At 40.1% G+C, this 27412-nt stretch overlaps 1 protein-coding gene across 1 annotated transcript; it reads right to left on the bottom strand.

Moving 5' to 3' along the window:
- Positions 1 to 5547: 5547 nt before the first annotated feature.
- Positions 5548 to 24249, bottom strand: LOC311001512 (myelin-oligodendrocyte glycoprotein-like; the record flags this gene model as incomplete). The annotated part of the gene is made up of 3 exons (XM_083992600.1): positions 24158 to 24249; positions 7831 to 8199; positions 5548 to 5687 (listed from the first exon to the last, which is right to left on the bottom strand). The coding sequence occupies exons 1-3, from the start codon at positions 24243 to 24245 to the stop codon at positions 5548 to 5550; spliced, it is 597 nt and encodes a 198-aa protein (XP_083848726.1). The 5' UTR covers positions 24246 to 24249.
- Positions 24250 to 27412: the final 3163 nt, after the last annotated feature.

Below are 27412 nucleotides of genomic sequence, written 5' to 3'. Positions count from 1 at the left end.
GGGAACTTTTTATGGCGACAAATAATACACCAGGTATAAATCCCTCCCTTTTATGGGAAACCGCTAAGGCGTTTATCAGGGGGTCAATTATATCTTACACAGCAGCTCATAAGAGGGAAACAATCAGGAAGCAATTGGAATTGGAACAGTCAATCAAGGAGTTAGAGAACAAATTTAAAGGGTCTCCATCTAAACATAATCTTAAAAATTTAGAAGCAGCAAGATCGGCGCTTAATCAACTCCTAACAAGCAAAGCAGAGGCTTCTATCCTTTTCGCTAGACAGAGGCTATATGAACACGGCAATAAGCCTGGCCGCCTTCTTGCCCGCCTGGCAAAGGGCAGAAATGCCATTAATTTAATATCATCACTTAAAGATAGTAATGGAGACAAATTTCATGAATCAAAAAAAATTAACAATATTATGAGACAGTTCTATCACAAGTTATATTCCACCGAATGCAATACATCAGATGATTTAAGAAAATCCTTCCTGGATCAAATAAGTCTCCCCTCTCTTACAGAAGAACAACGGGAACTCCTGAATAGACAGGTTACCAGGGAAGAGGTCCTGGATGCTATTCGCACACTTCAAAGTGGGAAAGCACCAGGGCCGGATGGCTATGGGCCGGAATATTATAAAAAAATGAGCAGGATTGTGGTGGGCCCTCTCACCGATATGTTTTTGGACTCCTTCAAAAATGGATGTCTCCCTCCCTCTCTAAATTTGGCCAATATCTCTTTAATCCTAAAGAAAAATAAACCCCCAGATGAATGTGGTTCTTATAGACCAGTCAGCCTTATAAATGTGGACAGCAAGATACTTTCTAAAGTGCTGGCCAGAAGATTGGAGAATTATTTACCTTCACTCATAAATGATGATCAGACAGGCTTTATCAGGGGGAGGTTATCGTGCTCTAATGTGAGAAGACTTCTTAATGTAGTACAGTACTCCTCGGAGATGCAACACCGGGCACTAGCTATATCATTAGACGCGGAAAAGGCGTTCGACAGGGTGGAGTGGGGGTTCATGTGGGATGTCCTGAGCAGGTTTGGATTGGGAGAGGAGTTTATAAATTGGATAAAACTTATTTATCATTCACCAGAGGCCTGTGTCTTAACCAATGGTATGCGTTCTTCTCCCTTCCCGCTAGGTAGAGGGACAAGACAGGGCTGCCCGCTCTCCCCCCTCCTCTTTGCCCTTACTTTAGAGCCTCTAGCAGAACGAATCAGGAACAGTAACGAAATACATGGCATTACTTTAGGCAAGACCACTCATAAGATAGCATTATATGCTGATGACGTTTTACTTTTTCTTTCAAGGCCTGAGGTGTCAGTCCCGGCCACTTTGTCAATTATCAACTCATTTGGCTCTATATCTGGCTATAAAGTTAATTACACAAAATCTGAGGCCATGCCCCTGGGAAATTATGGCAGTACAGGCTCAGTTACAAATTTTCCATTCAGATGGGCCACTTCGGGCTTTGTTTATCTTGGTATTAAAGTGTCATCTAATGTTGAGGACCTGAGGAGACTTAATTTTGTGCCCGCAATCAGAACAGTTAAGAATGACCTTGAGAGATGGCATGATCTTCCCCTCTCCTGGATGGGCAGAATCAGTCTTATAAAGATGAACATACTCCCCAGGTTGCTTTATCCTTTGCAGATGTTACCATTATGGATACCAAAGAAGGTTATTTTAGATTTAGAAAAAGCCTTTTCACGATTTATCTGGCACAATAAAAGACCCAGAATTAAAATTAAGACTTTACAACTGCCAGTGGCACGAGGGGGCCTAGCCCTACCCAATCTGAGATTTTATAACTGGGCCTGCCACACCCGAATAGTATGGGACTGGCTCCAGTCTCATTTAAAATCTGAAACGGGTATCGATGAATGGTTTTCCTCTCCCTACTCTCTGCTGAGTAAACTTGTTAGTTTTGGGAAAAAGAGGTTGCCACACATTAAACGCAACCCTATTGTTTACAACACTATCAGAGTCTGGCGAGACCTTACAAAATATTTTGGGGAAAACGTTTCATCCTTTGCGTTAACGCCTGTGACCAGAAATGAGGAGTTCGCCCCAGGAATTAATAATAGAGTGTTTGATAGCTGGCATAAAAAAGGCATCAGGCTCATTTGGGATGTATACGAGGGCAATACGCTGATGTCCTTTCAACAGCTTCAACAAAAATACAACATTGCATCTGAACACTTTTATGGGTATCTTCAACTCCGTAGTTTTATTGTGAAAAATCTCCACACAGACACTCCCTCTCCCAGTGATATAGAGTTATTTGTACTGAACCGAAAAGACACAAGACATTTTCTCTCTCATTCCTATTCACTGCTCTACTCCTTAGATTCATCAGATATAGGGAAGGTGATACAGAAGTGGGAACGAGATCTTGGTGGGCAATTTATTGAAGATGACTGGCATGAAGCAATAGTCTCTGCCAAAACCACATTTATTTGCAACCGAATGAGAGAAACCCAATTTAAAATACTCCATAGATCCCACATAACACCATTCATTCTTAACAAAATGGATAACCAGATCTCCCCTCTCTGCATCAAATGTAATATGTCTGTTGGGACATACATTCACTGTTTCTGGGAGTGTCGTTTTATTGCAAGGTTTTGGAGTAATGTAGCCCAGGAGTTGAGTAAAATTTTCTCACGCAAAGTTACAAAGGATTCTGGCCTTTTCATATTAAGTTTGCCGTCAAAAACACTATCTTTGAGTAGAACAGATTTTAAACTCTGTGACAAACTTCTGTTTCTGGCTAGGAGATGTATTTTAAAGCAATGGATAAGTGACAAACCTCCAACGGTCACACAATGGTACCAAGAGACGTATAAAGTTTTACCCTTAGAAAGACTTACTGCGCGAATGAAAGGGGATGATAATCTGTTTGAGGTAACATGGTCGGCTTTTCTGAGGTACTTACCCCCACCCCTTCGGGACACTGTAAATAAGGGGAGATATACTTTAGACTGGAATACTTCCACTAGATGATTTATGGTATCAGATGTGTTATTGCCAGTCTCTAACTCTCCCCTTCAATGCTTTTGTTTAGATCTTATACGACTATATCTACTTGTGTAATTTATTTATGTATTTTAAATTTAATTTTATTGTTTATCTGTCTGTATTTCGTTTACTTACTTTTTAAAAAATCAATTCCTTTTTAATTATTATTATTTATTTATTTATTTTATTTTTTTCTTTTCTTTGTCTTTTCCTTTCTGATGCCTTTTGGGGTAAGGACAGTCATGAGCTAAGTTTATATTTGGGTTTGGATGGTGGCTTGTTTTTCTTTCCGTATTGATATGTGAATACAGAGAGCACTTGTATGTTGTATGTTGTCGATGTTTTGTTCGATAAAAATCAATAAAAATCTATTGATAAAAAAAAAAAAAAACTATTTCAACATTATAGAAGAACAGTTACAGCAATCGAAATGTTACCAGAGAATAACTATCAAAAACCCTTAGAGAAATTGAGGTCTGAGGCCATTTTCTCAACTTTTACATATTTTCTTAAATGTATCTTTTTAAGATACTTGCAGATGTAACAATACTCAAGTGTTTTATGTCTAAATATTAGAACCTCCGCTGTAAGCACACTGAGGCCAGTTTGTCCTACAACACTGTAGAAAGAAATAATTTAGGACAAATGCTGGAAATCTGAGGTCTGCTTTTTGAAAAATGTCCAATCCCTTGTGAAAACACTCCTTCAGTCATGAGAATGAACTGTTTTGGTGCTTGAAATAGGATATGAATACAGTAATAGATAAGTGTAGAAAACAAGTCTAAAATGAAATTTTGTAAAATCGCTTTTTGAGCACAAATGTTGTCATTCTGCCGTTCTATTTTCACCAAATGTCTCAAATGTGAGATAAAAGAAGCTGAATATTGACTTCACATTACATATAAAGCTCATAGCTGCACGTGCAGACCTCAGGATGTTTAAATGACTTGATGAACCCCGGTACCTTTCTGATCATGTGGCCCCCCACCTAACGGCTGTGGCCCTAAACAACCGCATAGAGGGTTTATGCCAGGGGCCGGCCCTGCTCTAGACACTCGGAGACGATGCCTAAATGTTGTTGTGAACCATTTTGCATCGCAAATAAATTGAAAAACCACAACCTGAACTTTTATATCTTTATACCCAACCGTGTAACGGCTCTGACCGGAAGTGACGTTTCCTTGGTTACCGACTCGGTGTCGGCGAGATGTGACTGACTGGGAAAGAGCCAATATTTTAAAATGTACGGACAACAATCGACCCGGATCGTGATGAGTTTTTTAATCTCTAGCTCTTTGTCAGCAGATACAAGTGATTCAAACTAAGACATGACAGAGGACAAGCGTTAGACAAAGGGTTAAAATGCTGCGTTTTCACACGTATGTCTATAGACCAGAGCGGCACTTTTATGCAAATGAGAATGACTGATTGTGACGGAGCGCCTTTGAACGCCCCGTCATTCCCTGACCGGCGCGCTCTCTCTCCCAGAGAGTGCCGGGCTGTTTTCGAAACCGCATACTACCGTACTGCCTACTACATACTGCGTTATATGTACTGTATACTGCATACTGAATGTGGGATTCAGTATACTGCTTCAGCAGACCGACGCCGTTATCATCGCAGTATGCAGTATACGAGTTTCCCAGAATGCATTTCACGGCAACCGGTAGCAGTAGCTGTAAAACAGGTAAAAGCTGTTTTATTTCTCGCTCTAGCGCTGTAATTATGTAACTTTATTAAGTTTTAATATTTTTTCATGCGAGAAAGTAACTGTTAAGACCCCAAATCTACGGCCAGTTTATCCAAATGACGGCTGTTTAAAAGTTTGATCCGATGTTTTTCGGAGAAGTGAAGCTCCGCAGCGACCGGGACATCACAGAGGCAGCAGCCGGTCTGCAGAGCTGCTCGGCCGGCCAGCACTACGACGTCATTCCGGAGGAGAAAACCATCGCTAATTAACTTACCCGCAGGTTTTTAAAGGTTTACCACCGGCTGGTTAAATTATTTTTAGGAGAAAAATGTTGGTCTCATTGATGAAATCTCAATTGTGGCAGTAGCATTAGTTAGTTTGTTTGAATGTAAAGTGAAGCTTCTTGTGTGTAAGCAGCGCTGCCTCGGGGCTCTGGAGCCTAACGTTACGTACAGAAATCACCACATTAACAAAAAATAAATAAATATTTTACAATGAACCGATCAGTCTGCATGAAGTTTTATTTTATTAAACTATAGTTACGGTACACGGCTACACTACCGTCTTTGGTTACGCTCTGGTTACGTTAGGACGGCAGGGGCGCATTGCATTGTGGGATACAGTACGCGATGTAGACTGGTCAGATGCATACTGGAGATATTTTCCGAATCAGTACGACATCCGGGAACTTTTCACATACTGCAGATTTTGCTTTTGTTCGCATACTGCATACTACATACTACATTTTGGCCAAATCAGTACGTACTAGCAGTATAGTATGCGGTTTCGAATGCAGTCCCGGTGCCGGGGGCGCGCGCTGCGCCCTCATTGTTCCGGCGGAGCCAAGCTCCTTATAAACTGTTCCCCGCCGGCCGCATCTCGCGGTCCAGCGGTGGCATAAACTTTTCCCGTGCCCTGAACTCTGTTCTCCCCACTGTGGGTCGTCGAGGGTGCACACTCGGCGCCTACGTGACACATACACACACACACCTACACACACGCTCACCTGCTGTTGCTGCGGAGGTCTGACTCGGGTTCACTGGCCGAACTGAGGCAGTTCCGGTCCACATAATAAGTAGTGCACTGTGGCGCGCTTCCGTGGGTCAGGTGACCACGGACTAAACTATATGTGGTTAATTGTTCTAAAGTATTGTTAATCTATGTGTTCTGTGGGAAAAGTGGCACAGCCATATGAGGGGTTATTAGTGCCACAGTACTGGGGTTTGATTTAAAGGGGTTCTGTAAGTTTTGTGTATTTTTCCCAGTTTATGTTCCTTAACCCCTGTGCTTTGTTAATTGGTTTGCCCGGGGGAGGGGCCAAGGGGGTATTTAAAGAGAGCACAGCTCACTTGGAAGGGGGTGTTCGGCTGAGGAGCATGTAGACTTGCTGCCTGATTCTTGTAAATATCGTTTGCCTCCATCTTGTTGTAAATATTCCTGCTGGTTATTTTTTGCTTTGCCACCTGTGAGTATTTTGGTCTTTGGGTTTTTGGTGTAATAAAAAGAAAATCACCCAACAAAAGTTTGCCGACTGGGCCATCATCTTTCCATCCATCGCTACAAAATATCGAACCCCGGCACTGATGCATTCTGGGTAATTTAGGGGCAGCGCCCGGCATCCCTCCATTGAAAAGTTCAGCCTAACTGGCTTCTTGACAAACTAACTAACAAAAAGTTGTCTATTAACAGGCTGTTTACAGACAACACTGAGCCAAAACCTCCCGGTGATTCCACCAAATACGTGTAGATGTCTGGGTCAGACATTTCTGGCCACTGTGTGGAGTCATTGATCACTGTGGGAGGGTAAAGGAGCATACCGCTAGATTCATTCATTGTCATTTTTCAAGATAGCGTGAGCGGTGGGTTTCAAAGAGGGTGTCAAAATAATTATGAGACATAGTGCTACAAAAGAAACAAAAAATAAAACATTCAAATTGATTGTTAGTTAGTCTACGCTCCATCAAAACACAAAAAGCCACTGAGTGCAATGTAAAAATGCCGGGCGCTGCCCCTAAATTACCCAGGATGCATCAGTCATTCTCATTTGCATAAAAATGCCGCTCTGGTCTATGGGGGAATCGGTTTGTTTTCCCCCACGGCTCTGACCGGAAGTGACGTTTCCTTGGTTACCGACTCGGTGTATGGTGAGAACCAGAGGATCAGTCCAGACTCAGTGAACCCTGCTCCTGTCCTCCAGACTCACTGATTCTGGGGCTCTGTGTGTGACAGAGTCTGGGTCTGTGTGTCTGATTTTACGTTTATAGATGACAAAACCAACAACCAACAGAGCAGCAACAGGCAGACCAACTCCCAGTCCAACATGTAGACCCTCGTCTCCTCCTCTCTCCTCTGGGTCTCCTGCAGAGAGAAGCAGAGTGAGGTAATATGGCCAGCGGATTTAACATTTAAAAGCTAAATTTGACTCTCCGGAATTAACATTGTAGATATCAACAACGTCTTTCTGACTTGTCGTAACTACATTTTGAATAGTTGGATTTTTTATTCAAGATATCTGTAATTCAGTTTTGCCTCTTGTCAAAAAGAACATTTCAGATCCACAACTACGTTCTTCCTATAGGACAAATTACGTCACTTTATCCATTCATGTGTATGGGGTTTGTCATTACAGATATCTACAATTCAGTTGTGTATATCCGCTATGTGAATTACAGATATCTGTAACTGAATTACCACTAGTACGAATTCCAGTTTGAAATATCAACAACGTCATTTTGACTAGTCATAATTCCAGTTACAGATATCTACAACGTCATTTCGCCTAATCAAAACTTAATTTCAGATATCTGAAAAGGGGCATGTAGATATCTTTAATTTAGTTGAATTAAAGATATCTAGAACTGGAATTATGACTAGTCAGAATCACATTGTAGATATCTCAAACTGGAATTAGTACTAGTTGTAATTCAGTTACAGATATCTGTAATTCACATAGTGGATATCTGCAACTGAATTGTAGATATCTGTAATGACAAACCCCATACACATGAATGGTTAAAGAGACGTCATTTGTCCTAGGAAGAACGTAGTTGCAGATATCTGAAATGTTCTTTTTGACAAGAGGCAAAACTGAAGGACTCTGGGACTCACCTGGCTGGACCTCCAGGTGGACGATGCTGATTGGTTCAGTCTTTAAAGTGGATCTCTTCTTCCAGCGGTTTGTTTTTGTTTCTCTCAGGAAGACTCGACACTCGTATGTTCCTGCGTCGTCTCTGGTCACGTTCTTCAGGATCATGGACACGTCTCCATCCTTCATCTCTCCGTCCTTCAGCTCCACCCGGTCTTTAAAAGCCTGGTGCTGGTGATGTGGATCAGGTCTCCCGTCCCGAATCATCAACACATATTCTGGTTCCAGTTCAGGTCTGGTCCACTCCACAACTACGATGTCGGTGTTTCTAGGAGCTCGACACGGCAGAGAGACAGACTGTCCCGGTTCAGCTGTGATGTTGTAATCTGGGACTGAAACAGAGAAACAGACAGCTGAGCATCAGGACCTCCACCTCCACTCTGCAGCCTTATACAATTCAGATCACCTGCAACCAGTGGTACAAGAGGGGCGGCTAGAGGAGATTGCGAGATCCCATTTAGAAAAACTTTATTTGGTCAGTCAGTGTTTTCCTGTAGGGCAGGAATACAGGAATACAATACCACAAAACATAAGAGAGTCCATTTCATACGGTGCATTTAAAGCCAATCTAAAGAAATGGTTAGTAGAAAACCAAATTTGTGAACACTAGTCCCTGAATCCCCTGTAGTACATGGCTTAAAGGGATAGTAGCATTTTTTTTAAAGTCGGGTTGTATGATCTACAAATAGATAAGTACTTTAATTGCAGTAGAAGACTCTCTGCACTCCTCCCATTAGCAACACCAGCCCATAATAGCCCTGCCCAGAGATTTACAACATACAGTGTTGTGAATGGACCCAAAGAAACGGCCTATTTTCACGGCCTAAAAGAGGTTTTACCTGAAAAAAAAATACACAGTTCCATTGTTCACTATAATATAATTTTTTCCAGCCCTTCAAAGTGCAGGAAAAACACAGTTTTTATTTGGACCTAACCAACTGCTGATCGGTGGGCGCTAACCCTGGGCGGAGGGATACGTGAGTTGGTTAGGTCCAAATAAAAACTGTGTTTTTCCTGCACTTTGAAGGGCTGGAAAAAATTATATTATAGTGAACAATGGAACTGTGTATTATTTTTCAGGTAAAACCTCTTTTAGGCCGTGAAAATAGGCCGTTTCTTTGGGTCTGTTCACAACACTGTATGTTGTAAATCTCTGGGCAGGGCTATTATGGGCTGGCGTTGCTAACGGGAGGAGTGCAGAGAGTCTTCTACTGCAATTAAAGTACTTAGGGGCTATTTGGAGATCATACAACCCCACTTTTAAAAAAAATACTACTGGTTGTGGATTGGATAGTGTTTGTGCATGTGTGCGTATGGGTTGACTGGAGATCTGTGTGCTTCTCACCACCGTCCAACTCATACTGGTCCTCACCTCATTCCATGCAGCTGCTGCTGGGTGGTTACCAATCTAACAGAAACAGAACTACACTGCACCCTTGTGGTCAAAATAAGGTACTTGCACAATGCATAAATAAAAGAAATGGCTCCTACAAACATCTGTAAATAGTTGGGTCATCTACAGATGTTCCGTGACCGTGCAGAGCGAAGGTTTGTTTCTCACTGGATTTGTTATCTAGTATAAAGGTTAAATAGAAAATTGTCCAAAAATGTGGGGAAATCTTGTCCACAGTGCTGCGTAATACATGGTTTCTGTTTCTATTTGGGTCAAGAAGTTCATAAATGATGTAGATTTATTGATTTGACCTATTTTTGACATTCAAATTCAAGATGGCCGCCAACTTTTGGCTCTTCAAATGTCAATTTTTCAAAATCTTCACAGAGCCTCAATATTATAGGCTCAAATGAAAGCTCTGCTCATACTGAGTTCAGTTAAGGACAATAAAATTACAAGTAGGGCACACAGAAGGTCAAAGGTCAAAAATATAAAGGTTTGTGGTTGATGAGAAACAAACTATGCTGATGTCCTTTTCCGTTAGTTACCTGAACTGTGTTAGTCAGTTGTCAATTCATTATGAACCAAATCATTTTACACTTCTCAATAGCATAAAATATCTCTAAAGTTGTCTTCTGCAGTGATTCAACAAAGCATACCTGCATTTAAAACAACTAATCATTGAATAAATTAAAAAAAAAAAACAGTTGTATTAATTTCTAATGGCTCTATCTGCAGCTTTCCATAGTCATTTTAATTAGGGATGCACATGATTAACCATTAACCAATATCAAGAACTTTGACTGATTAATACTATCATTATTATTATTATTTTTTTTTAGCTCCTTATGTCGTCAACTTATGGGGGGTTGCTGACACATGCAGACTTACAGTCGTGCCTTCAGTTATATCAGTCATTCATTTCGCAGCAGGAAGTTTAAAAAAAAAATTCTATTCAATTTTTATTTTATCATTATTATTTTTTTTGTATTACCTATTCATTATTATTATTATTATTATTATTATTATTATTATTATTATTATTATTATTATTATTATTATTATTATTATTATTATTGTATCCTCTATACCACATTATGTATATACTGGCAATACCACTCCATCTGCCTCTCATACACACACACACACACACACACACACACACTGTTACATTCATGTATCATCGTAACACGTCATTTCCTGTTGTTGTCTGTACCTATGTCGACTGTTTGTATGTGTCCATGTGCTGTAACGTATTTGTCCCTTATGTCACCTTGTCTATCACTTCACTTCACCAATAAATAAAAAACTAGCTTTTTAAGCTCATTTGGGTGCATTTACATGAGTTTTTCTACAAATGTTTATTAATGTGCATTGTCCCTTTTCAAATAAACTGAACTGAAACTGCTCCACAGACGAGGTCTGCTGTTCCTCTTTTCAGCCTGGTGCTCGGCTGCACTCAGGCTGTGTGTTTAATAACAGCAAGAAAAAAAACATCGACAACAGAGGATCAGGTTGTGGTCGTGGGCCGCTCCTTGAGTTTGACACAGGGGCGTCACTAGGTTTTAAGGACGGGGGGGCTTAGCCCCCAGTAGATGCACAGGATGTGAGCGAATGTAGTGCGCAAGCACGAACTTTCACAAACTTAAAAAACACATTATTTAGAATTTAGAGTAAATTTAGAGTATTGAATCATGGGATAGTAGCCCATCTAAGAATAGGTAAAGTAACATCTAATGAGTAACTGCTAAAGTAGATGCTAAAAAAAGTGAACCTGAGTAATTTTTCAGATGTTTGACTATCACGGATATGTCCAGGCGGAATTTGACGTCTGGTACCTTAGATCCCTTCCTCAGAATTTTCTAAAGCATTTCCCACAATTCTACGATATTAATATTTTAGAACATTGAGGACTCTCTCTAGGCTATGCCTCTCTCTGCTGATTGCAGTGTGACTAGACATCATTATTGTACCAGAAGAACAATGACTGACCCTGAGAATCATTTTAATTTGAATATTCTGCTTTTATTAGTAGTTTTATTTGGACTAGTCATCATGCTGTTTTTATATATTCCTGTGTCTTACCTGATCTTCTGCATATCCAGGGCATGTCTCTGTCTGGCCTCTCCCTACAGCATTTCTCTCCCTGTCTGTCTGAGCTGCTGCAGTGTCACCACATATCATTAGTATTTTAAATTAATCCATTAAATAATCTGTTTTTACTGCTAAATGTTATTTTCTTTAACACAGCCAAGCTATAAAGTACCAGATGAATGTTACAGTAACACATTACACACATACACAGCACACACACACACACACACACACACACACACACACACACACACACACACACACACACACACACACGGCACATGAGACAGAGAGCGAGAGAGAGAGAGGAACACACACAGGAGTGTTCAGGATCCCCGTTTAAAAGTTTTCCCCACCAGAATCTAGCCGAACTTTGGAGCATTATTTAGCCCGTTTTCTGACAAGCTATCATGCCATGGTTGGTACCAACAGAAGCCTAGCGTCTCCTGGTTTCATATGATAGGCTATCTGTATCTTCGCTCTAGCTTTACAACGCAATTAATATTTCACATGAATTAAAGAATTATCGCGGTCATTTTGACATCAACACTGCTATTTAGAGATGTAGTAGCTTACTGTCTGATACCTGCTAGTCCTCTTTTAGCTACAGGTGGACTGACTCTCTCCCTCTGTTGACATCAGATCTCCTGCAGCCCGTCACTGCAGGCTCGGAGCGGAGCTTCAAACAAGCCGCCCCTCTTGGGCAATACTCTAGGCAATACCAACTCACAGCTGGGAAGGGGGTGGTCACACACTCAACAAACTACCGGTAATTAAATTAAACAAAATAAGAAATAAGAGACAAATGCGGTGACAGCTGGGGTTCTTAGGAGAATGTATGTCACATATATAAAAAAAAAAAGTCCCATAATAAAAGAACACCAAATTATTTGGGGGGGCTTGAGAATATTTTAGGGTGGCTTCAGCCCCCCTAAAATAGGCCTAATGACGCCACTGGTTTGACATATGTGGTCTATACAGTCTACACGTCTTGTTTGACCAAGGGACACAAACTTTACAAAAACAACTAAATGAAGGACAGAGGTCAGATATTGATCAGACAGTGTAGCCTAGTAAGTTGGTAAAAAAAAAAAAAAAAAAAAAGACATAATGGCACAGCAGGTTTAGGGATAATGACTAAGTAGTTGTGTTAATGGATTTAACACGACATGGTGGAGGCAAAGAACCACCCGACACAAAGGGAAGCTGTGGGCAATAAAATTAAATATTTAAATAATGATTAATTTAAACATTAAATAAAAAGTTTAATATTCATCAAGACTCACAGAAAGACATTTTACAGACGTAGCTATGTAGGCTACAGCTGCGTCAACAACCAGGAAGAACAATTCTAACTGCGCCATCACACGACACGAGGCAGCATCGTGCCCCACTGCACTGCAAAAACTCAAAATCTTACCAAGAATATCTTATTTCTTGTCAAAATGTCTCATTTCTAGTCAAAACAAATCTCATTCTACTTAAAATAAGACTCATCACATAAAAAGCAGCTTGTTTTTAGACACTTTTTACTTCTTTCAAGCAGATTTTCACTTGAAATAAGTAGAAAAATCTGATAGTGGAGCAAGTTTTTCTTTCTTATTACAAGCACAAAAAACTTGCTTTCACTGGCAGATTTTTCTACTTATTTCAAGTGAAAATTTGTTTGAAACAAGTGAAAATGATCTAAAAAGTCTCCTGTCTTAACGCTCTGAAATCTGTTGGTTTGATACGGAGCCAAACAACAGGAAGAGAATCCGCCATGTTGAGACAGAGAGAGACTGACGACGGATCCTCACTCTACGGTTACTGACTACTGTAAAACTACTGTAACTACATTAAAACTACTGTAACTACATTAACTACAGTAAAACCACAGAGGCAGATCTTACCTCCAGAGGACACACATGCAGAGAGACACAGCAGGAGACACAGGCAGAGCGGCGTCAACACCGAGGAGGAGGAACACTTTTTCTTATTCATATTCATATCCATATTCATATTCATATTCTGGAACACTTCCATATTCTATTTTTTCTTCTTCCTCCTTTTCTCTTTACTGTCTGTGTCCAGTCCAGAGCCGACAATGTCAAACAGTCGTGAGAAGCTGCTGCAAGAAGCAGAGGTGGGAGAAAGTCCCTATGTTGCAAGTCCAAGTAGAGTCTCAAGTCTTTGCTCTCAAGTCTCGAGTAGAGTCTCAAGTCTTTGCTCTCAAGTCCCAAGTCAAGTCCAAGTCCTAAGATTTTTGTTTCGAGTCCCAAACAAATCGATTATAATTAATGATAAGTAAAGATCATGACCACGCCTCCGAGATGGTCGGCTTCCCCCACACACAGGCCGACTTTTGATCCAAACGGTCACGATTGTTGCAACCAACAATCGTAAATACTGGACATGTTCAATATTTACGATTGTCGCCGCCGACCGTTTTACAAGCCGATCGTTGGGAGAATTTAAATCTTAACACACCACACACTACAGGAGAATCTCATAAAATACTCTTAAGAGCCAAGATAATCGGGCGATTTTTGTCTTTGGTCCGAAGGGGGAAAATCGGGGCAAAATCAGCCAGATTATCTTTATGTGTGTGGTAGGAATTAGTGTGTTGGCATTAATTATACAGCCAAGACTGATAACAGGAGTGGGTTCTATACGTCTCGAACGTCTCTGGCTGCTGCTGCAGTATAACATTGATGTGACACTTTTTAAAATATTTTAATATTTGTGCTGCTTGTGACTTGACTTGAATTCAAGTCAAGAGGGTTAAGTCCAAGTAGAGTCTCAAGTCTTTGGCATCAAGTCCCAAGCGAGTCCAAGTCTTTTTTTGATTTGATCAAGCAAGTCTTAAGTCATCAAAATCGGGACTCGAGTCCAAGTCAAGTCTCAAGTCTCAAGTCCAAGTCCACACCTCTGGCAAGAAGTTAATAAACGATGTAGATTTATTGATTTGACCTATTTTTGACATTCAAATTCAAGATGGCCGCCAACTTTTGGCTCTTCAAATGTCAATTTTTCAAAATCGTCACAGAGCCTCAATATTATAGGCTCAAATGAAAGCTCTGCTCATACTGAGTTCAGTTAAGGACAATAAAATTACAAGTAGGGCACACAGAAGGTCAAAGGTCAAAAATATAAAGGTTTGTGGTGAGAAACAAACTATGCTGATGTCCTTCTCCTCAGTCAGACCCGGTCAGACCCTTGTAGAACACATTTCAGTGTATGTGTGACGGGGTCAGTTTTTATTGCATGTTTTCTTTAAGTTATGAAATACCGTTGCTTTTATTTTGCATGTTGTGTTATGTTTTTTTTTATAGGTTTTATAGGTTTTGATTGTTGGACAATGTTTCTTTTTTACGAACTGACCCTGAACGTTACAACCAACTGACTAATCAGTTCAACAAGCCACAGGTGTGACAGAACCAGGTATTTAGGCAGCAGCAGCAAGAGAGAGACACGGAGCGGAGACAGCGACACAGACGCAGAGGACTCGCTGGGTCGAACAACAGGCAGTCGACGTCCAGGTTGTAACAACGTCCAAAGCAACGAGATGTGTGAAGAAGGTACTACGAGGCCGCGGCGCAGGTCGGTGGGACGAAGTTGACCAAACTGAGCCGTCGCTTCTTCCGGGTCAACATGAGGGAGAGGCGAGCGGCGTGGGTCCGCAACCGGAACAGACGCCATGGGTGGAGGACCAGCCAGATGACCAGGGGACCACCAGCGGGAGAAGACACACCTATACCTTACCTGAAGTGCAGCGGCCTGTGTCTGTTTGGCGCAACGACTCCAGCCTGGGTGAATAACGGGACGTTTTCACCCAGGAAAAGCGTGAGTGTTGTTTTTTCCCATATTGGGCAGCAGACACAGAGGGGACCAGCTGCAGGGCCAGGCGGAAAGGAGCAGAAGTGTGTGCTGGTGTGTTCGGAGAACTGGTGGCTGTGTTTTCTGTATAACAGGCGGATCGAGTGCCGGACCCGAGGGGAAGAGTGGACCATAGATGAGGAAGGACGGTCGGAGTTGGGGATCCGACACCTGGGCCTGAGAGGAGCCATCCAGGACTGTCCGAACCCGGAAAAGAGAAACTTTGGACTTTTTTCTGTAATAAATCTTGGTGAACCCTCATTAATTGTGGTTTTTAACTCTGCTCAACCTGATTTTAAAAAGAACCTGTGTATTTTAGTTATAGAGTCCTGGGCTCTTCAACCCAGGCGGCGTTGTCGGCAACACTTTTAAACTAAATTATTATTTTAGTTTATTTTTTAATTCAAACAAACCTCGCCTCGTGACATATGTATGCATGTGGGTGTGTCTGAGTATCTAAGTGTATGTTTAATACATAAAAAAAAATATATATATACATTTAAAAAAAAAAAATTTGGAATCATAAATATGTCTGACATTCATAATAAACCAAACAGCTTGAAAATCGGTTGAATATTCAGCGAGTTATGGCAATGTTAATACTTTACTTTATTAGTTTATTTGGGTGGGACAGTGCACATCATTGTACATATAAAACATGTAAATGTGCCGGATTATAGCAGCGATGCTAATTTCCATCCGGAGTCCCAAAACATAAAAACAGTACAGTGACAGAAAAACATAGTATTATAAACGACATAACAGTGCAGACAACAAGGACATAACAAAACAACTATAACGAGATAAAACATTGACGTTTTTACAACACATCCATGGGTAGGGGGACCAGAAGAGTTTCTGAGAGATAAAGTGCAAGGTGCAAAAGTGCCGGGCCAAAGTGACAAGTGCTAAAGTGCAGGAGTGCATGGGTACCAAGTTGTATTGCACAGTGCCCTAAAGTGCACATCAGTTTAAAGTGCCAGGTGTATTGCATCAGATTAAAGTACGACATGGTATATTATGGCTGATAGACGTCTGCCTCTGTTGACTCATGCAGGAAGTCGACTCGGCTTCGCCCTGCCCAAGATGGCTGCAGCTGTTCCTCTTTTCAGCCTGGTGCTCGGCTGCACTCAGGCTGTGTGTAACAGCAAGAAAAAAAACACGTCGTCCATCGTCCTCTCAATCGACAACAGAGGATCAGGTTGTGGCCGTGGCCCGCTGCCTTGAGTTTGACATATGTGGTCTATACAACACGTCTTGTTTGACCAAGGGACACAAACTTTACAAAAACAACTAAATGAAGGACAGAGGTCAGATATTGATCAGACAGTGTAGCCTAGTACGTTGGTAAAAAAAAAAAAAAAAAGACATAGTGGCACAGCAGGTGAGGGATAATGACTAAGTTTGTTTGTTTGTTTAATAAAGACTCCCATTAGCTGCTGGACTTTCCAGCAGCTACGCTCCCTGGGGTCTGAAATTATAATACATATTTTCATTAATACATTGACAGACATATTCACAACCATTAAAATACATTACATACAGTACACACACACACACACACAAACATCTCAACACAAGTCAAAATACACTGACATAGACACTCTAGACTACGAAAACAGGAGAACACAAAGACACTTGCTCAAAAGACAGTTCTAAAGACAAAAACAAAGAAAGGCACTACAGCCAACATTATGGTATGGCACCTCTTCATACTCAAGGAGCAGTAGTTCAACCATACAGATTTATCCTTCCTGGGTAAACAAAAACTATTTTAGCTTCTTCTTAAAGCATGCAATGTTATTATCCAAGACCAAAAAAAGTGTGTAGTGTTAACAGATTGAACACGACATGGTGGAGGCAAAGAACCACCCGACACAAAGGGAAGCTGTGGGCAATAAAATTAAATATTTAAATAACTAAATATTACTATTAATTTAAACATTAAATAAAAAGTTTAATATTCATCAAGACTCACAGAAAGACATTTTACAGACGTAGTTATGTAGGCTACAGCTGCATCAACAACCAGGAAGAAAAAATTCTAACTGCGCCATCACACGACACGAGGCAGCGTCGTGTCCCACTGCACTGCAAAAACTCAAAATCTTACCAAGAATATTTGTCTTATTTCTTGTCAAAATGTCTCATTTCTAGTCAAAACAAATCTCATTCTACTTAAAATAAGACTCATCACATAAAAAGCAGCTTGTTTTTAGACTTTTTACTTCTTTCAAGCAGATTTTCACTTGAAATAATGTGATAGTGGAGCAAGTTTTTCTTTCTTATTACAAGCACAAAAAACCTGCTTTCACTGGCAGATTTTTCTATTTATTTCAAGTGAAAATTTGTTTGAAACAAGTGAAAATGATCTAAAAAGTCTCCTGTCTTAACGCTCTGAAACTCTGTTGGTTTGATACGGAGCCAAACAACAGGAAGAGATCGGCCATGTTGAGACAGAGAGAGACTGACGACAGCTAGGCTACTCACTCTACGGTTACTGACTACTGTAAAACTACTGTTAGGCAGATATTGATCAGACAGTGTAGCCTAGTACGTTGGTTAAAAAAAAAAAAAAAAAAAGACATAGTGGCACAGCAGGTTTAGGGATAATGACTAAGTAGTTGTGTTAATGGATTTAACACGACATGGTGGAGGCAAAGAACCACCCGACACAAAGGGAAGCTGTGGGCAATAAAATTAAATATTTAAATAATTAAATAATATTAATTTAAACATTAAATAAAAAGTTTAATATTCATCAAGACTCACAGAAAGACATTTTACAGACGCAGTTATGTAGGTTACAGCTGCGTCAACAACCAGGAAGAAAAAATTCTAACTGCGCCATCACACGACACGAGGCAGCGTCGTGCCCCACTGCACTGCAAAAACTCAAAATCTTTCCAAGAATATTTGGTAACGCTTCCTTTTACGGTACGGTAATTACCAGGCAATTACCAGGTAATAAGATGTATTTACTAGGTAATAACCAGGTAATTAAATGCAATTACATTGTAATTACCAAGTACTTACTAGGTAATTACAAGGTAATTACCCAGTATTTACAGATATTTTTCCTGACTACTACCAGGCATTTACCCAATAATTTCCTGGTAGATACGCAGTAATTGTATATTGTAGATTTTAAACCCGGTAGTTAAAAAATATTTACCTGATATTTATCTGGTAAATACCAACAAGTTACCTGGTATTTACCCAATAATTACCAGGTAGATATCCTGCAATTGCATATTGTAGACTATAAACCCACTGAATGTGTCTATATGTGACTTTGTTAGGGTGATAATAACTTAGATATTTACCTGGTAATTACCAGGTATTTACCCCAAATCATCACATGTTTACCTGGTAACTACCACTTATTTACGTGGTAGTTACCTGATATTTACCTGGTAAATATCAACTACTTACCTAGTATTTACTAGAAATATACGGAAAACTACCAGGTATTTATCCAGGAATTATAGATTATGTATTACCAGTCAACCTGTGTGGTGACAGTGAGGGTATAACTTGCAACTATTTACCAAGTAATTACTTTCTAATTACCCAGTAGTTACAATTTACATTATCAGGTAAAACCTTGTGAATTACCCTGTAAGGAAGGTGGAACTGTACTGTAAAAGGAAGCGTGGTTTGTTTCAATGATATTACCATGTACTTTCCTGGTAACTGTAGATTATAATCCTCTGCCCCCCATCAGGCTGTGTAGTTTTGAACATGGTACCTGGTAAAAACTCCCATATCTACCTGATAATTAACAGGTAAATATCAGAGTTTTACAGAGTCGTTACCATGTAAGAAAAGTGTAATTGTACTGTAAAAGGAAGCGTGGTTTGTTTCAATGATATTACCATGTACTTTCCTGGTAACTGTAGATTATAATCCTGTGTAATTTTGAACATGGTACCTGGTAAAAACTCCAAGGTTGGGTTAAATATTTCGACCCAACAGATTGGGCTGAGATTTGGACGACCTCCAGCTTCAGAAAACAGTGTTTGGTAAGTAAACTTATAATTATTAGCCTACAGACTTGGTAGTTTAATGTGGTAGCCAATTAGTGTTACTTTAAAAACTTCACCTCACTCTGCGGCCAGGCATTGTTTCCTCGTGTTGCTTGCTTGCTAACTTGCTAGCTAGCTAGTTATTTTCACCTGATAAGATAGTTTCCAGCACAGCAGCAGCAGCATCAATTGTCAGGGCCGTGAAGGAAAGGAAATGACGGTAGCCTAGCCTCCAGTCTTGTGTTTTAATTGACAGGAGGACCGTTGTGGTGAGTTGGGAAGTGGGTGTTAGCAGCGGATGCTAACTGCTAGCGCTAGTCGAAGTTAGCATCGAGCTAGCTCACCTTTCCTTTGCGATGCTGCTGCTGCTAAGAGGAAGAGACTTGCTACCAGCACTGGCTAACATCCAGGACATCTGGTGGTGCTAGTAGCCCTCCTACTCTGCTTCTGCTGCACACAGCTGTCTATCAAAGTCTATGAGTGTAGGGTGAGTGTAGTTTTCTGTTAGCCGTGTGTGTGTATGTGCGCTCGAACTGTTTTGCTTTGTCGTTAGTGGAGGGAGGGGGGAGGGGGGGGGGGGGCTGGCGTAACGGACGTCACCATAGTGACTAGCAGCAGAGACGTTTTGCTAGCAGTGCTTGTTGGTGCTAGGTTGGAGTATTTGGGTTTGCTATTTTGAGATTATTGTGGTCTTTCTTTTCTCTGCCCACTACAGAACCCAGTATAACTGGTGAGAAGTGCTGGCAAATGACATTGTGGCCTCCTCTCATGGACAGTCAAGGCATGGTGAGTATATGTTTGTGTGTTGCCCTGTCTAAAATGCATAGCTATTTGATTTCGACTTCTGGCTAAAAATCAAGGAATCCCTCATCCCAGAATTCATATAGGGCCCTGAAAAATTAATGGAATAAATAGATATTTTCGAAAACATTATTGTAAAAATATAGTTCATGATTTGTTTCTACCACATGGGCATCAACAGGATGGGTATTTGAAGGGTTAAATGCAGAGATGCATAGTTTGTTGGCTGTGCACATACAGTATGGGCTACTGTACCCAGTGTACAGATTTTATATCTACCTGAGATGGCTGTTACATGTGCCTAAAGAAATGTGCTATGGGCTAAGACTCCAGATACAGTGTCTGGTACAGCATTACCTGTAGAGATGAACCTAACCTGTTGTACAAACTAATTTTTGAATCTTGTTTTTTCTTTTTCTTTATTCTTCAGCCTGGAACAAACATGGTGCAGTACCTGGCGACCACAAGCAGTAGCACAGAATACCTGTATGTCCTCATGCTAGGGAGAAGCATCACTGGGATAGCCTTGGAGCACCCATCTCTGTTGGGTGGGGTGGGGTGTGGATAGGTTATAGTTTTTACGGATGTAGCTCCAAAAAATGGGAGGTCGGTCATTCCAGGCAGCTGCCCCAAGGCTCTGGAACGCCCTGCCTGACCACCTGAGGGCCCCCCAGACCACAGACTGTTTTAAAAGAAACTTAAAAACGTTACTTTTTAAGAAAGCCTATCCCTGATGTCTGTGCTTTTTTGCTAATTTAGCTTTTTTATTCTATTTTTATTTCTATTTTATTTATTTATTTTTTTCTTTCTTTAATCTTTATTGTAAGCGCTTTGGGACTTGTTTCTTCAGGTGAAAATGCGCTCTATAAATGCAATTTATTATTATTATTATTATTATTAATTTGCCAAAATGTGTAGACTGGACATGTGAAGGAGGTGTTTTTCTTTTCATTTTCTTTTTTAATATGCAAGTTATTGTATGTTTAGCACTTAAAGGGATAGGCCAGCATTTTTTTTCCGTGTCTTGCCTCACTCCCGAGTCCATGACCAGCAGATAGACACCATCCTTTTGACTTTGCGTGCAGTAACAAGGCAGAGCCCCTATCGTCCGTAATTAGCTTTGCTTAAACGCTGTAAGTGTATGGGTAGTGTTAGCCTGCCTCCTACCTGAGCCGACATCAGCAGTCAGAAGCTGATTTCATTTTAGCTCTAAACTCTGTAAATATATCACTTTATCGACATTTCAAACATTTTTAGGTGAGAAAGTAGACGTTTAGATCAGCAGTGTGTCGTTAATTTGTCAAAATATCAGCTGTGGTTTACAATTTTGTTAGGACAAATTCGGCGCTACTCAAGCTGCGGTGTGACCAACCAAACACCGGTTGCTCTTTACATACAGAAAACCATGACGATATAATTTGTGCTTTTGTTTTGAAATAGGAAGCTAACCTACCCTCGATGTAGCTCGCTTGAACCAAAATAACCGTCTCTGCTTCAACCCTCCGTTTTGACCGATCTCGTCTTGTTAAGTTTTGTCAGCTCTGAGACGAAGATCGGCCCGCCGGTTTCCGTTTAGAGTTGCTGAAGAGTTTCTCTGATGACTTTAGGTGGAGGCAGGCTATCACTACCTATATACTTCCAGCGTTTGAGCTAAGCTAATTAGCGGTGCGCCAGCTCTGCCCGTATCTCCCTTGTTACTGCACGCACAGTTGAAAGGATGGTGTCTATCTGCCTGTCATGGACTCGGGAGTGAGACAAGACACACAAAAAAAATGTTTGCGTATACCTTTAAGAGTATTGAAGTTACTCTCTTCAAGTTCACTGTTTTGCAGATTAAGAGGATTAAAGTTAGTCTCTTTGACAGTTCACATGTTTTTGCGTATTTCTCACAGAGTGTAACAAAATGCATTGTATCTTTATGTAAAGGAAAGTACATGGTAATATCATTGAAACAAACCACGCTTCCTTTTACAGTACAGTTCCACCTTTCTTACATGGTAACTACTCTGTAAAACTCTGATATCACCCTGATATTTACCTGATAATTATCAGGGAGATATGGGAGTTTTTGCCAGGTACCATGTTCAAAACTCCACAGGATTATAATCTACAGTTACCAGGAAAGTACATGGTAATATCATTGAAACAAACCATGCTTCCTTTTACAGTACAGTTCCACCTTTCTTACATGGTAACTACTCTGTAAAACTCTGATATTTACCTGTTAATTATCAGGTAGATATGGGAGTTTTTACCAGGTACCATGTTCAAAATTACACAGGATTATAATCTACAGTTACCAGGAAAGTACATGGTAATATCATTGAAACAAACCACGCTTCCTTTTACAGTACAATTACACTTTTCTTACATGGTAACGACTCTGTAAAACTCTGATATTTACCTGTTAATTATCAGGTAGATATGGGAGTTTTTACCAGGTACCATGTTCAAAACTACACAGCCTGATGGGGGGCAGAGGATTATAATCTACAGTTACCAGGAAAGTACATGGTAATATCATTGAAACAAACCACGCTTCCTTTTACAGTACAGTTCCACCTTTCTTACATGGTAACTACTCTGTAAAACTCTGATATTTACCTGTTAATTATCAGGTAGATATGGGAGTTTTTACCAGGTACCATGTTCAAAATTACACAGGATTATAATCTACAGTTACCAGGAAAGTACATGGTAATATCATTGAAACAAACCACGCTTCCTTTTACAGTACAATTACACTTTTCTTACATGGTAACGACTCTGTAAAACTCTGATATTTACCTGACAATTATCAGGTAGATATGGGAGTTTTTACCAGGTACCATGTTCAAAACTACACAGCCTGATGGGGGGCAGAGGATTATAATCTACAGTTACCAGGAAAGTACATGGTAATATCATTGAAACAAACCACGCTTCCTTTTACAGTACAGTTCCACCTTCCTTACAGGGTAATTCACAAGGTTTTACCTGATAATGTAAATTGTAACTACTGGGTAATTAGAAAGTAATTACTTGGTAAATAGTTGCAAGTTATACCCTCACTGTCACCACACAGGTTGACTGGTAATACATAATCTATAATTCCTGGATAAATACCTGGTAGTTTTCCGTATATTTCTAGTAAATACTAGGTAAGTAGTTGATATTTACCAGGTAAATATCAGGTAACTACCACGTAAATAAGTGGTAGTTACCAGGTAAACATGTGATGATTTGGGGTAAATACCTGGTAATTACCAGGTAAATATCTAAGTTATTATCACCCTAACAAAGTCACATATAGACACATTCAGTGGGTTTATAGTCTACAATATGCAATTGCAGGATATCTACCTGGTAATTATTGGGTAAATACCAGGTAACTTGTTGGTATTTACCAGATAAATATCAGGTAAATATTTTTTAACTACGGGGTTTAAAATCTACAATATACAATTACTGCGTATCTACCAGGAAATTATTGGGTAAATGCCTGGTAGTAGTCAGGAAAAATATCTGTAAATACTGGGTAATTACAAGGTAATTACCTAGTAAGTACTTGGTAATTACAATGTAATTGCATTTTAATTACCTGGTTATTACCTAGTAAATACATCTTATTACCTGGTAATTGCCTGGTAATTACCGTACCGTAAAAGGAAGCGTTACCGAATATTTGTCTTATTTCTTGTCAAAATGTCTCATTTCCAGTCAAAACAAATCTCATTCTACTTAAAATAAGACTCATCACATAAAAAGTAGCTTGTTTTTAGACACTTTTTACTTCTTTCAAGCAGATTTTCACTTGAAATAATGTGATAATGGGGCAAGTTTTTCTTTCTTATTACAAGCACAAAAAACTTGCTTTCACTGGCAGATTTTTCTATTTTTTTCAAGTGAAAATTTGTTTGAAACAAGTGAAAATGATCTAAAAACTCTCCTGTCTTAACGCTCTGAAACTCTGTTGGTTTGATACGGAGCCAAACAACAGGAAGAGATCGGCCATGTTGAGACAGAGAGAGACTGACGACAGCTAGGCTACTCACTCTACGGTTACTGACTACTGTAAAACTACTGTAACTACATTAACTACAGTAAAACCACGGAGACAGAGAGTTCAGATCTTACCTCCAGAGGACAGACATGCAGGGAGACACAGCAGGAGACACAGGCAGACCGGCGTCAACACCGAGGAGGAACACTTTTTCTTATTCATATTCATATTCTATTTTTTCTTCTTCCTCCTTTTCTCTTTACTGTCTGTGTCCAGTCCAGAGCCGACAATGTCAAACAGCCGCGAGAAGCTGCTGCTCTTCCGTCGTCTCTTCCGACTCTGACTAACCGCTGCATGATGCAAGACAGTTGTTTAGGGCGAGGACCGGATGAACCTGGACAGCCAATAGGCAACAGGTGGAAAACTACAGAGAACTGTGTATAAAATGAATACATCACGTTAAAAAGTGATTAGAATAAATGTCTCATGTAGGGGAGAGTGGGGTAATGTGAGACACGCCCTGTATCTAGTAAACGGAACACATTTATGGTCATCTGACCATTATGTTTTCAAGCCCCTCCCATTTCCCCATGGCCATGAAGGAGAGGACCTCATGATGCTGTGGAAAGCAGGTTTTTTTTTCTCACAAAAATGCTATTTTTACATGTAAAAGTACATTTTTACAGCCAAGGGATGCGCGTGAATGTGGTGACGTAGGGACGAGGGCGGGGACTGCTAACTCCATCTGCTGACAGGAAGTTAGACAAAACCACCGGATCACTTACTTCTGCGTTAAATAAATATAAAAAACAGTTGTATTAATTTCTAAAGGCTCTATCTGCAGCTTTCCATAGTCATTTTACTTAGGGATGCACATGATTAACCATTAACCAATATCAAGAACTTTGACTGATTAATACTATCATTATTATTATTATTTTTTAGCTCCTTATGCCGTCAACTTATGGGGGCTTGCTGACACATGCAGACTTACAGTCGTGCCTTCAGTTATATCAGTCATTCATTTCGCAGCAGGAAGTTTAAAAAAAAAATTCTATTCAATTTTTATTATTATTGTTATTATTATTATTATTATGGCAATACCACTCCATCTTCCGACTCGGACTAACTGCTGCATGGTGCAAGACAGTTGTTTAGGGCGAGGACCGGATGGACCCGGACAGCCAACAACAGGCAACAGGTAGAAAACTACAGAGAACTGTGTATAAAACGAATACATCACGTTTAAAAGTGATTAAAATAAATGTCTCATGTAGGGGAGAGTGGGGTAATGTGAGACACGCCCTGTATCTAGAAAACGGAACACATTTTTGGTCATGTGACCATTATGTTTTCAAGCCCCTCCCATTTCCCCATGGCCATGAAGGAGAGGACCTCATGATGCTGTGGAAAGCATGTTTTTTTTTCACTAAAATGTTATTTTTGCATGTAAATGTACATTTTTACAGCCAAGGGATGAGTGTGAATGTGGTGACGTAGGGACGAGGGCGGGGACTGCTAACTCCATCGGCTGACAGGAAGTTAGACAAAACCACCGGATCACTTACTTCTGCGTTAAATAAATATAAAAAACAGTTGTATTAATTTCTAAAGGCTCTATCTGCAGCTTTCCATAGTCATTTTACTTAATAATGCACATGATTAACCATTAACCAATATCAAGAACTTTGACTGATTAATACTATCATTATTTTTTTTTTTTTTTAGCTCCTTATGTCGTCAACTTATGGGGGCTTGCTGACACATGCAGACTTACAGTCGTGCCTTCAGTTATATCAGTCATTCATTTCGCAGCAGTTTTAAAAGATTTTTTTTTAAAATTCTATTCAATTTTTATTATTATTATTATTATTATTATTATTATTATTATTATTATTATTATTATTATTATTATTATTATGGCAATACCACTCCATCTTCCGACTCGGACTAACTGCTGCATGGTGCAAGACAGTTGCGAGGACCGGATGGACCCGGACAGCCAACAACAGGCAACAGGTAGAAAACTACAGAGAACTGTGTATAAAATGAATACATCACGTTAAAAAGTGATTAAAATAAATGTCTCATGTAGGGGAGAGTGGGATAATGTGAGACACGCCCTGTATCTAGAAAACGGAACACATTTATGGTCATCTGACCATTATGTTTTCAAGCCCCTTCCATTTCCCCATGGTCATGAAGGAGAGGACCTCATGATGCTGTGGAAAGCATGTTTTTTTTCACTAAAATGTTATTTTTGCATGTAAAAGTAAATGTTCTTGCTGTCAACTTGATTGATTGAGGTAGAAAAACTTCTATGATACATGATGATACATCCAGTTTCATTCCCACCTCAATCCGACTTCTAAACACTGAACTCCCACCAGAACTTTTTCCTTTTTAATTAACCTGTTTTTAACTAATTTTTATCCTTGTATGTGTCCTTTGTTTTTAACCTTTGCTGCGAGTACTTGTACTTATGTGTGGTTGTAGGAATGTGTATTATTATTGTGTTGGGTATGGCTGTGGTATGTATGTGTGGATCGTTGTTTTGCACCTGCACTTTCGATGTCCTTCCGCAACAAAATAATAAAGTACTTTTGAGTTGAGTTTGAGTTGATGAACTACCAACACATAAAACCATGTGATGATGCTGGCTGAAAATTAGCCTGAATTTAATCTAAGAGAGGTCGTTTTTTCTAAAATGGGGGTGTTGGGGTGAAGTGAGACCATGGATGTATTATAATAAATCCATGAGTGAGACTGTGAGCACCACACACTAAGATTTACACTAGAATTTCGTCCCCCAAGCCAGAAATCTCACGTGATCAAACATGATCTGTAGCCACACTGCTTTGTTATGATGTGCTCTTCAGTCAGCTCACTTCTTTGTTGGTTAATTTTATTGGTCAATTTTAGTCACATTCCACTTTGTCGCCCCCCCCCACACACAAGAGGACTTTTGATCAAAATGGTCACGATTGTCGGGGCCTACAATATATCTGACCCCCCGAACTTTAAATAAAGTTGAGAAAAAAGAGAAAAAATCACACAGGAAGTGACAGCAGCACTGTGTCAAAATAAAACGTGTGACTGAAGGTGTTTGTGTTGTTTCCTGAGAGTGAACACACACACACAGACACACACTCCCTTTGCAGCAATAATTTATTGAAGCGTTGGAGCCCTGACGGTTCAGACGGTTCACCAGGAAGAAGCACGGAGCTCGTCACAGTCAAACTAAGCACAAGGTCAGAGCTTCACTCAGTCGACGACTACATTCATGTGTGTGTGATGAGTTCATGGACAGTCTGTCTGCGTGGAGGAGGTCAAAGGTCAGGAAGGGTGTAGGGCTGCCCCCGACCAAAGATTTTGTTGGTCGACCAGTT

This window comes from Trachurus trachurus (genome assembly GCF_905171665.1).
Source record: "Trachurus trachurus genome assembly, chromosome: 18".
NCBI classification, from domain to species: Eukaryota; Metazoa; Chordata; class Actinopteri; order Carangiformes; family Carangidae; genus Trachurus; species Trachurus trachurus.
This window is presented reverse-complemented; position numbering and strand designations above follow the sequence as displayed.